The sequence below is a fragment of the Cavia porcellus genome, unplaced genomic scaffold (assembly GCF_034190915.1).
Source record: "Cavia porcellus strain 051 isolate PalLab524CR breed Dunkin Hartley unplaced genomic scaffold, mCavPor4.1 scaffold_32, whole genome shotgun sequence".
Classification (NCBI taxonomy): domain Eukaryota; kingdom Metazoa; phylum Chordata; class Mammalia; order Rodentia; family Caviidae; genus Cavia; species Cavia porcellus.
In genome coordinates this window covers 46190294-46202825 of record NW_026947515.1, presented here as the reverse complement: position 1 = coordinate 46202825, position 12532 = coordinate 46190294, and the positions used below count along the sequence as shown (strand labels likewise).

The following is a 12532-nucleotide window of genomic DNA, read 5'->3' as shown; positions in this document are numbered from 1 at the left end:
CTAGGTGGCCTCAGCTGTAGCCTATCTTGTTCCTTGCAGTGTCGCCTCATTCTCAATTCAATCATGCCCAGGCCACACCACAGCCCTGCACATGTATTCATCTTCAACCCTTTCCAACAACTCTCTCTTATTTTGTTTGGTTGACTTCCAGGATGGGTGGCCAGCTTAAGGTGGGGAAGCATTGAGGAGAACTCAAATTTAAACTCATCATAGTCCATCAGTTCATAACAGCAGTCATTTACCAGAATAGCCAGCAATTGTCAGAGGATGTTAGCGATCCTAGCTCCCCCCTCAGCCAAGCTTTTACATTGCACTATACCTTCAGAGGCCAGACTCTTCTTCAGGATGTCCAAGGCCAAGCTAACATGAGACCTGCATTAACTACTGTCTTAGTTATTTTTTACTTGTTTCTGAGACAAAATACGTGAAGCCCAAGTTGAGAAAGGAAAGGTTTATTTCTTCATTTTTTGGAGGTTTCAGTCCACACTCAGTTGGTTCCAAGGCAGGTGTACATGGCTGGGCCACATTTCATGGCAGCAGCAAACAGCAAGCAGGAACCAGCAAAAACCAAGACACACATTTTTCCTGCCATTATATTACATCCTGGCTCCACCCCTATGTGGGTGTAGCACTAACACCATCAATCGACGTACTACACAATGAACCATCACAAATGCATAATGCAAACTCATGAAGCCTGGGGCACACAGTCATAAACCATGACATTCCACCCCTGGCCGCCAGGACTCATGTATATCCATTATACAAAAGACATTTAGTCCACTTCCAAGAGTTGCCAACGTCCTATGTTTCGGTATTCCTGAACAGTCCAATTACCAAGTCTCCTCCAAGATCTAAGGCAAACTCTTAACCATAACCCCTGTACAAATCAAACAAGGTTAAACATTTCCCAAATGCAAAGGTACAAGGTAAACATTACCATTCCAAAAGTTACAAGAATGGGAATATAAAGTACTGGAAACAAAAGAAGTCCAGCAGGGTGAACATTAAGTCCTAGAATTCCATGTTCAGCATCAGAAGCAATCTGGTTGCAAACTCCAAAAGGCTTGGGTAATTCCACCCCCATGGCATTTCCAGCAATTTTAACTCCAGCAGCTTTTCTCTTAAATCTTCTCTGCTCTCTTTTTGCAGCTTCCCTTGAATCAAACACATTCTTGCCTTTTCCAAACATCTGCAGTCTCCACCGCACCTTTGGTTTCATCCTTACGTCTTCACAAATTGCCCTCTCAGGGACACACCTTTTGGCCTCCCAGGCACTTTGCAATTGAGGTGGATGCCATCTTGCCTCAGAATTTGTGCATTTTCCTTGCACCTAAAATCAGCACCTTGTAGATGCCACCAAGGTTTGCTGCTGACTGGAGCAGTACCTACACTTTTCTGTCTATTGGCCTAGGGGTTAGTTGCCTGGATTGCAGTGCTCTGTTCACATGATTGTGAGGAAAAGCTTCTCAAAGGGGCCACCATTCTGGAACCTCAAGTGGCTTCTGTTGCCATTCTACAACATGGCACTCTGTAGCTTTTCCCTCTGAGCAAATTCTTTCACTTTTGCAGTGAGGTTGCACAGGGTGGGGACCCCCTTCCTATGATGCCCTGGGCCATCTTTCTTATCTCTCTGTTTCTCCTCAGGAATCAAAATCTCAACTCTGTCTTTGCAATCCACAGTCTTCCTGGAATTTTCCTTCTGGCCAAACTCACAGCATTGTACACTATCCTGCTGATCTCTTTGCTTTTGAAATGCAACATAAATCTGGCTAAAAGACCCCAACAATAGCCATGCCACAGCCTCAAGGTTTGATTGCTTTTTAGTTTCTTTTCCAAGATTAATCAGTCCATTGCCCTTTGTCTCAGTCTCAGCAAAGTCTCTGGGCAGTAGCAAAATGCAGACAAACCTTCTGCCAAGCCATAACACACATCAGGTGGAGTCCAACAACCAATGCAGTCCTTCTTCCCAACAGAAAACTCCCAAGCCTGGTTTTTATCATCCAGCCATCTATCAGCCTTCTGGTCTCCTGAGGTCTGACCAGAATCCCCTCTACAGAACAGCCTAAGCTGCTCCAGCTCTACGCATCCAGGTGACATGTCCAAACCTTTCCAAACTCTGCCCACAAGCCATTTCCAAAGCCTCTCGAAAAACATGGTCAAGAATAGTCACAGCAAAAGACCCCAATCCTAGGTACCAAATTCTGTCTTAATTACTTTTTACTTGTTGCTGAGACAAAATACCTGAAGCCCAATTTCAGAAAGGAAAGATTTATTTCTTACAGTTTTTGCAGGTTTCAGTTCACACTCCGTTGGCTCCAAGGCAGGCAGGTATGGCTGGGCCACAGTTCATGGAAGCTGCAAAAAGCACACAGGAACCAGCAAAAAGCAAGATACACCTTCTTCCTGCCATTGAATTACATCCTGGCTCCACCCAATGTGGGTTTAGGACTGACACCATCAATCCGAACACTAGACAATGAACCATCATAAATGCACAATGCAAACTCATGAGGCCTGGGGGACACAGGCATAAACCATGACATTCCACCCCTGGCCCCCAGGACTCATATACATCCATTATGCAAAAGACATTTAGTCCACCTCCAAGAGTTGCCAAAAGAGCTTCCTTCAAGGTCACTTAGGTCTTCTCAGGAGTTATCTTAGAACCATGCATAACACCTCATGGCTCTTCTGTCAGTGTCCGCCACTTAGAAGAGTCACAATCATTGCTTCACCACGTTGCTCTCTGTGAAAGCTTGGGAGATTTTTCTCCTGTGACTCTTCTTAGGCACACCTTGCATTGAAGATGACTTTCCTCTGTGGTTTCATCATATCCTTGATGAGACAACTAGGGGCTCACTGAATATCTTAGGATGATGCAATCAGAGATTATTTTATATCCTGGGTCTCCACCACCCTTGAAGGGCTGGGGCCAAAATATTGGCTATCCATTTAGCCCATCTGTTTCTCTAAGTTTTGGCTTCCAAACCTTAGCTGTCAAACATCCAAAAAAAGTTTTTCATAACAATACAGTATATTAGAGGCAGTAAGTGTAATATTACTATTTTATCTAAACATGAAACATCTTAGAACATTAAATGAATCCTATTGTCTTCAATCCATGGACATTTTAGCATTTGAATACCTACAGTATTAACAGTTGCATATTTTTCATAATATATCAGGAATCAGAACCGTACATAGTATTGCATCACGACAATCACGAAATTCTTGTAGTAATCTAAATTCTTGTTTGACATAAATTATCCCATTTAGTCAATCACCCTTATCTAATACAAAAGAAGTTTGTTGTATATTATTGAAAAACTTATTGATCTTTAGTTCAATGTGAATCTCACAAGTCTTTGTGAGCAGCAAAGGTGTGCACGAGACAAAAATCTGTTACCATAAGTAATCCCCATTTTACAATCATGGAGTCTTACGCATCCAGAATTATGAATATATGCAATACATCATATAGCTGATTAAAATCAACTGTCATAACCATGTGAAACCTTTATACAGGCATCATCAAACCAAAAATATGTATTACTTCATTTGATAATGACCAATGTGAACATTTACGAATAAATTTCATAAATTTATTTGAGGTGTCTCCTATAGTGATCTGGAGATCATTGAGGTCTCTAATCAATGGATAAAAACTGGTTAAAAATGTTACCAGACAGCTGCTTTCTTATTTATCAATCAGAGCTTGGTCCACCAATCTAACTGCTAAGGGACTTTATTTATTTATATTTTTAAATTTATTTTTATTTAAAGAAAGACAAAACAAAACAGAAAGCAGGCATAAATAATACATACATTCAAATCAAAGAATAAACAGTAATAAGTCACTACTTTGTGTGTTTTATTGTCCTCTTTCAAATAATTGTTCAAGATACAAAAGTGGACCATATAAATGGGAATTCAAACAGGGAGACTTCAAGTAGTTCTGTTCAACTATCTAATAAAAACTAAGTAATATGGTAGTCAATCCTATACACTTAATCATGTATGTATTTATCCATATCTTCATTTATGTTGAGTTGAAACAAAGCAAAGCAGATTAAAATCACTCTAGTTGAAGATTAATAGTATTGCTTGATTTCACATCATGACACGATGGAACCAGCCCTGGGTACTGTAGCCCCCTTTTTTCTCCTTCAAAGTATTTGTTCATTTCATCATGTATCATAAAATCAGTTCTTCTAAATTATTGATAGGTTTTATGGAAGCATGCATCTTAACATGTGTTACTATTCTTTCTATATTAGAGGGAGAACCAGAACAAAGCAGGACAGAGCAAAACATAATCCTAGAGATACATAAAAGTAAAAAGACATATAAAACTGCTGTACAGGGAGTTCTACCATGGTTACTGTGTTGTCTCTTGTTATGATCAATAAAAATGGCTATATCATCGGATAAAGTATAATTGAATATATCACTGCATAACAGTATTAACAGAAATAGAACTTTGTAGATAGTGTAGAGCTACTAAAACAGATATTAATCAAGTCAGAATGGGTAATATAGAGAGTCATTTCTATTTTCAGTATAATTGTCTACACTCTGACGATACTATCAACCTAACGGTTTTGAATAAATAGTCAATAACAAGAAGCAATCAAACAAATCAGATTTAAATAAATTCAGCAATGATATAACAGTATAAGTTATAGAGGAATCTGGTTTAAGTTAACAGGAAATTGAAGATGATTAATGTGGTATATCCTCATATTTTTGGGATAGCTGTCTGTGCCCTCAGATTTAGTGCTTGTATAAAAACTGGGATGGAATAAGTTCTATCTAAACAGAGTGGTACAAGTAATACGGGTTTTAATTCCTGATACACTTATAGCAGTATCTTCTTCTGTCTTTTTAAAGTCTATTCTTCCCCTTCACTCCCCCAGGATGTACTGTGTATTTTTGGGTCTCCCCAACACCCTTGGTTTTATATTGTGTGGGCAACCTGCAATTTATCTAAGTGTTTCTGAACTTTCTCACTCCAGGACTTGATCTCTAGTTATATTTCTTTACTTATTAAAGCCTTTCTTTCCAACCTACCCATAAATACTGGTCCAGTTGCCCCTATTACTCTCTCATTCCCTATCACATCGAGTTCTATGTTCTCATATTCAATTTTGGTCCAAATACCCTTCTTCAGGTCAATTATACTTCCTATAAAGAGCATCTCAGTTGGCCCTATTTCTTGATCCACTCTGCCTGTGATTCTCTCTTTTTTTCCTTAATTTAGTGTATATAGGACATCTGCATTAGAAATTATATCGAACCTTCTCTGTCTCATTTCTGTTGTTCTATTTTTCTGTCATCAGTTGTCTATTTTTCTTCTTCACTTTGTTCATTTTGTTAATTGGCTCTAAATACGCTGTAATTTTTTCATTCTCTTGAATGGCTTCACACTGTCTTGATATGATTGCTTCTATAGTATACGAAGTTATACTCAAACAATTCAAGGAAAGAGGCACTATGGTGACTACTATTATGTTAGATTATCTGGTGGTAAAACAAAATGATGCTTTAATTGTTCTGTTCTGACCTGTGTTGTTCTATTACAATGTCTCTTCTATCTCGATCTCCACCCTTTTTTAAAAAAAATTCTATTTTTTTAAAGGAAAACTAAATTAAAAAATTGAGGGATATATTATAGTAACTGTTTTGTTTTCCTATTAACCTGATTTTTAACCCCAGTATTGCTTTCTTGTTCTGCCTGATTTTACTATATTCTATTTTGTTTGATAGTCTCACGTTTGAGGGTATAGGCAACCACGTTGTAGGCAATAAGATTTACTATGATGCCCATTATGGCTTGACTATTATACTCTTTTGAAATCCTATAAGGTCTTCAGTGTAGATTTTATTGGTCTTGTTCTGTACTGTTTTGATCAATTCTATTATACCTGATGATATAGCAATTCTTTTTAAAAATAGCAAAAGGTACAATGGTAAACATTTTTGATCAGCTGATATTCTATTTTTGCATCAAGTACTATGCCCATCATTATGTTCTAACCAACTCTGTTTTGTTAACTCACTTGAGGTTTTATTCTCTTCAAAAAAATTAATAAGAAATATGGGAGTAAAAAAACCTCAAAAGTGTATTATGGTGAAGAAGACAGGAAAGGAAGGTGGTCTAAGAGATTTAAGTGCCTGTTTAAGTGTGTAGGGAGAAAAACATACTACTGAGCTTTGTTGGATCATTGAACGGAACTCTCTGCAATCACACTGTAGGAATGTTTACTTTATATGCTTTAATTTTATAATTTGAACAATTGTTTCTAAGAAGACAATATGTAACCTATTAACTAGTGATTTCTTACTGTATTTTTTTCTTGAAATTGTGCATGATTTGTACCCTTTACTGCTTTGTTTCTTATGTTCTTTTATTCTCTTTAAAAAAAATTAAACTTCAATTTATATCTTTTATTTATTTTTTGGTACTGGGGATCAAACGGATTACTTTACACTTGCCAGGCAGGAACTTAAGCCACTGAGCTAAATCCCCAGCCACCCAATATATATCTTTCACATCTTATCATCTTCAGAGAAGTGGCCTCTCTACTCTTGGACTTGATGCCAGCAAGCATAAAAAATGTGAATAAAATCAGTCAAGGCCAAATAACATTCAAACAAACCAGCTTCCAATAAGATCAGTCATAGTAAGACAATGTAAGTAATACAGGGTTTCAGTTTCAGTTAATAGGAAATTAAGGACAGTTACCATCATGGTATAACCTGCTATTTTTGGGTTACATCTTTGTGCCCTCAAATCTATTATGAGTACACAGACCAGAACAAAATATAATCAAAATAAACAGAGCAACAGAACTACTATAGCTTTTAAATCCTGATACACTTTTAACAATGTCCTCTGCCTTCTTTTTTAGGCAATTCCTCACCTTTCTCCTTCTCAGGATACTATTATTCACTGTTCAGAGTATATTAGTTTAGTCTCTTATGTTCAGTTTCAGCATACATTAAAATAAAGACATCTACTACGAAGAGAATGAGACACATTATGGTAATCATCAACTTCCCCAAAATCAGTCTTGAAGATCAAAAAAGCCTTTATCATCCTGTAATTATTTGATTAGTTCTATAATGTTAAGTATATATTCAATGCTTGTGAAGATGGGAACAACTATTTGGAAAAAAACTAGCGACAGTAAGATAGACAATGAACATCTCAGTGGACTTGCTTTGAAACCTGTGTTTCCTTAACTTGTTTCCTTATGAACTGTTCTGTTTTGTTTTGTCATGTTTAATCTTACGATCTTTAAGATAAAAACAAGTTTGTAGAACATATAAGCATATTAATAAGTTTTTGTTGGATCACTGAGGTAAAATGTTCGCAGTGTCATTATTTGAGTATCACATTCTATGCTTAATTTTGTAACTTGAACAATTACTTCTAAGATGACAATATGTAACAAATCAACTAGTGACTTCTTATTGTTTATTTTTCAGAAATTCTGTATTATTTCTATACATTTTTGGTTTTTTTTTAATAAAAATAATTCACCAAAAATATAAAATTAAGTTTTAAAGACAAAATATTAAGTACATAGACACTATCCATACTTGAAAGTGAAAAGCCTATTTCATTTACCATGTTTAATTACAAGATGCCATGTTGAAGCACAAAGACACATTAAAAAATAAAGAGGTATAAGTGATTAACTGAAAACCATACAAAATGTGTACTTGAGTAGAGCTCCACTTCAGATTTGTTGTTTCTGGAAAATTTGTGAAGAAATATTGACATCAAACTACTGTATTGATTATTTCTTCAGGTCTTCTTGGAACTTTTAAAGTAAACTTAGATCTAAACTGTCTGAAGAGTGCTGCTTCTTCTATGTATTTAACAATAAACATGGATTGCCATATTTCTCACACTGTTAATACACATAGGATCCAGTGAGCTCTTTCAGATATGTAACAGTGATCAGGTGTGCTGAGTATTCACATAACATATAGGATTTATCTCTTGTGTGATTTTCTTCATGTATTTCACTTACAATCTGGCTGCTGAAAATGTCTCCACTTGCTTACGTAGCCATCCAAATGTGAACTGTTTCATGTGTTTTGCAATGACTGTGTGTGTTAAAAGCTTTGCCACATTGTTATATGCATAGGGTTTCTCACCAGTGTGGAGTCATTGATGTATTTTACAAAATCCATGTGTGGTGAAAGCTTTCCCACATTATTCACATAAACAGGGTTTCTCAACAGTGTAAATATTTTATTTATTGGACAATGAGCATTTCTGCTGAAACCTTTCCCAAATTCAGTACATATATAAGATTTATGCCGTGTGAAGCTTTTCATGCATTATGCAATATGTACTTGTGCTCAAAAAATTCTCATGTGGCTTATGTACACTGGTTTTAACTTGAGGGTGAACTTTCATGTTGCTTACAATGTCCACGTTGGGTAAAAGCTTTCATATATAGGCTTTACATATATAGGGTTTCTCTCCAGTGTGAACTCTTTCATGTTGCTTACAATGTCTATATAGGGTAAAAGCTTTCCCACATTTCTTACATACATATGGTTTCTGGTCAGTGTGAATTCTTTCATGTTCCTTACACTGTCGATGTGTGTTAAAAGCTTTCCCACATTGCTTACATACATAGGGTTTCTCTCCAGTGTGAATTCTTTCATGTTCCTTACAATATCTATGTGTGGTAAAAGCTTTCCCACATTGCTTACATACATAGGGTTTCTCTCCAGTGTGAATTCTTTCATGTCTTTTACAATCTGCCTGTGTGTTAAAAGCTTTCCCACATTGCTTACATATATAGGGTTTCTCTCCAGTGTGAATTCTTTCATGTCGCTTACAATGTCTATGTCGGGTAAAAGCTTTCCCACATTGCTTACATACATATGGTTTCTCACCAGTGTGAATTCTTTCATGTTCCTTACACTGTCTGTATCTGTTAAAACCTTTCCCACATTGCTTACATACATAGGGTTTCTCTCCAGTGTGAATTCTTTCATGCTTCTTAAAATATCCCCGTGTGTTAAATGCTTTCCCACATTGCTTACATACATACGGTTTCTCTCCAGTGTGAATTATTTCATGTTGCTTACAATTTCCATAATGGGTAAAACCTTTCCCACATTGCTTACATACATAGGGTTTCTCTGCAGTGTGAATTCTTTCATGTATTTTACAATTTGCCTGTGTGTTAAAAGCTTTCCCACATTTCTTACATACATATGGTTTCACTCCAGTGTGAATTATTTCATGTCGCTTACAATGTCCAGATTTGGTGAACCCTTTTCCACATTGCTGACATACATAGGATTTCTCCTCACTGCTATATTTTTCATGGATCTGAACATTGTGGTGTGTTTCTGCTTCTTTCACATTCACATTACCTTCTGCAGTACAAAGGAATACTTCTTTACACTGATTCCAAGATGTATGTCCATAGGATTGCCCTAGCTTGTCATTTCTGTCAAAAAAAATCACATATCAGATTGATAACCATATTACTAAGTTTTTATTGGAGATTTGAACAAAATTTTTTGCAGTCTCGCTGTTTGAATCCCCACTTCATATGCTTCACTTTTGTATTTCATTATTTCTCTGAGCAGCATATGTAATCATTGTCTTTAGATTTCTGTTTATTTTCACTTTGAAAGTGGTATCATTTCTACTTATTTTGTTTTTTTTTACTCTTTCCTTACATTAAATAAAAAAATAAGAAACATTCACAGTGAAATGGGTCTCAGTTTAATGACTGCATTAATGTCAAGTTTTGTTTTTAATGCCTGCTAAGAAATTCTGACCATGAAATAACAGAATGGCCTTGTAAGACATGTTGAAAACAACCATTCCCAAAAGAATGCTACACATTTGGAAATCTTAAAATTTGATACCTTTTGAAATGCAGAATCCTTATCTTGACTTTGGGCATGGGTACATATGTGTATCACATACAGATCATTCTGATATGTTTGCCCATCACAATCTCCCTTCTGTCCTTAACCTGTAGTTCCCTTTTCCATATGGTCAGTCTTACTTTTCTCTATTAACTCTTTCATTTCATTCCACAATTTATATTTTGGTTTCTCATCTAAAAGAAACCCTGTGAACTTTTAGGTTTTATAGCTGAGCTATTTCACCAAATTGTTGGGACAAAAAACCACCTATTTCTTATGGCAAATGACATTATATAATTTATTTTTTGTCATTATATAACACATTGTTTTCTTTTCCATGGTGGGAATGAACAACAGCTTTTAGCATAAAATCTATAGCTTTTTAAATCTGTTTTAAGACATTTTCGCTGATCATTAAGCTGTGAAGTTTAAACTTGAATTTGCCATTCTGCAAAATCTGATTTCTTGTGTGCTGGATTTATAGGTATGCACAATCACAGAGAGTCTATTAATATTTTCCTTCTCAACAAATCCAGTGATAGATAGCTAAGCTTCTTAAAGGCCTGATCTATTATAACTTGATCTGCTTTGTATATGAGCAAGCATGTATCAGTATTTTAAGTGCATTTTGAATTTTTAAAATATATCCAGAACAAGTATGAGGGGATCAATTTCTAGAGACAACTGCACACTGATATTCAGAATGAGTGCACTTAACATTCTAGCAGCCTTCTAAGAATTTTAGTCAGAATGGCTGATTCTTCAGAGCATGGCTTGGAAACACAAGAACTCCGTTTTATTTCAAATTCTATTGCAATCTTAGCAATTTTTAGATGATGAATGTGTTGTATTCACATGTATATATGGGTAGAAAAACTGAAGAGAGAATGTCATAACTCAAAGTGTATGCCTTTCATACACATCTATATGCAATATCATACATTTTCTTCATTTAATCCACTCATTATCCATACCCTAGCTTATACATCTTCGGAGAATATTACTTACATTAAATTGAATATTGCCTCATTTCTTTGGTGGCATTTTTCTGCTGACTCACTAATTACTCAGGAACATTCCTTCTCCCAATGAGCGCGAATTACCTTAAGTATCTCCAGTAAATTTTGCATTCTTTTTCAGCTTCCTGGATATCCCCAAGTCCTCCTGAATTGTAGACATAGAAATACCAGTGCTCATTAGAATAATACATACAAATTAATAGATATTGTTTAGAGTTATGATATAATGTGTCCAGGTCTGAGCTATTTTTAAAAATATTTTCACATTGTTTTTAATGAAACAGCACTGATGCATGACATACAACATTCTGAAAGCATGAGTGACAAAAGTATTTTGTCCTTACCTATTGCAGTCATGTTCCTAAAGGTTTCGCCCATCACATCTCTGTAGAGGTTCTTTTGGGATGGACTCAGCAAAGTCCACTCCTCATTGCTGAAGTTCACGACCACATCCTCAAAGGTCACCACCTCCTAAAGGATCAATAATACATATACTTCTCACAGGAAGGTTGAGACACCAGGTTTGGGATATCTTAAATTCTCTCCTACAAATCTGAATCAAAAGCAAAGTGTGGTGATATATATCTATAATTCCAGCACTCAAAATGCTGAGGCAGGATGGTTTCAGTGAGTTCAGGGCAATTCTAGCCTCCATAGGGTGTTCAAATCCAGCTGATATACATATAGAAAGCTTGTCTCAATAAAACAAAACTAAACTAAACAAATACAACAAAACAAAACAGCTGAATGAAGACTGATTTCTTCAAATTTAAATCATGTCTTGGTCATTAATTTTGTGTATATACACATTTTTGAAGACAGCAAATTTGATGATAGATTGCAACTCACTGCTAATGTAAGAGTGAAATAGGAGCACTGATTCTTGTGCTGAGTCACTGCAATAGTCCCTGTGTTCTGTCTCTAATGCAGAGCTCACAGTGAAAAGCCTGTAGGACCAGCATCCACAAAGCACAGAGGCAGATAAATATCCCATCAATCAACTGGGAATCCAAGCAAGCACCACTTCTCCCTGGTAAGCAATGGCGGTCTGGCAGAATGTGGCCCTTCCAGGGGGAGAAACAGCAGCAGCTCCTGAGACCCACACCATGTGGGATCTTAGGATGCTGTGAAACCAAACAACTGGCCTGTCTCCCTACTAAGCAATAGTGAACCTACAGATGCAAGGCCTAGAATCAAACATCCCACTTCCCTACCCCTCTTCTCCTGTCACCCCCCCTTCCCCGTTACCAAATGGGAAACAGAAATCTGAGAGTCTCCTGGGAAGCAGACCATAACAAATAAGGGGGATTTCCTTCTACTATCTCTTTGAAGGCAAATATATTTGTTGCTGTTTTGCTCTATTCTGAGTAATAGTATTACTCTATTCAATATTTTTTGATAAGTACTATAATGTTCTGTATTTCATCTCATTTTGATATATGTGTTTGAATGAACAACCATTGGGGCTGGGGATTTAGCTCTGTGGCATAACCATCTGCCTCACAAGCACAGTCATAGATTCGATCCTCGGTACCGATAAAAAGGAAAAAAAAAAAAAACAAAAGAAAGAACAACTATTATAAAGATAATAAAAT

At 36.3% G+C, this 12532-nt stretch overlaps 2 protein-coding genes across 3 annotated transcripts in view; both read right to left on the bottom strand.

Moving 5' to 3' along the window:
• Positions 1-436: 436 nt before the first annotated feature.
• The window catches only part of LOC134474280 (zinc finger protein 709-like), a 60866-nt gene continuing 48770 nt past the window's right edge, over positions 437-12532 (bottom strand). For both annotated transcript variants that reach the window (XM_063241678.1, XM_063241679.1), the window contains exons 5-7: positions 11282-11408; positions 9412-11082; positions 437-2358 (exon numbers count right to left, since the gene is read on the bottom strand). The gene's annotated coding sequence lies outside the window, so the exon portion shown is untranslated. The remainder of the gene's footprint in view (positions 2359-9411; positions 11083-11281; positions 11409-12532) is intronic.
• LOC134474361 (putative zinc finger protein 833) overlaps positions 437-12532 on the bottom strand; it is a 13492-nt gene continuing 1396 nt past the window's right edge. The window contains exon 2 of the mRNA XM_063242082.1: positions 437-9504. Coding sequence (XP_063098152.1) covers positions 8471-9504 — 1034 coding nt within the window. The 3' untranslated portion in view covers positions 437-8470. The remainder of the gene's footprint in view (positions 9505-12532) is intronic.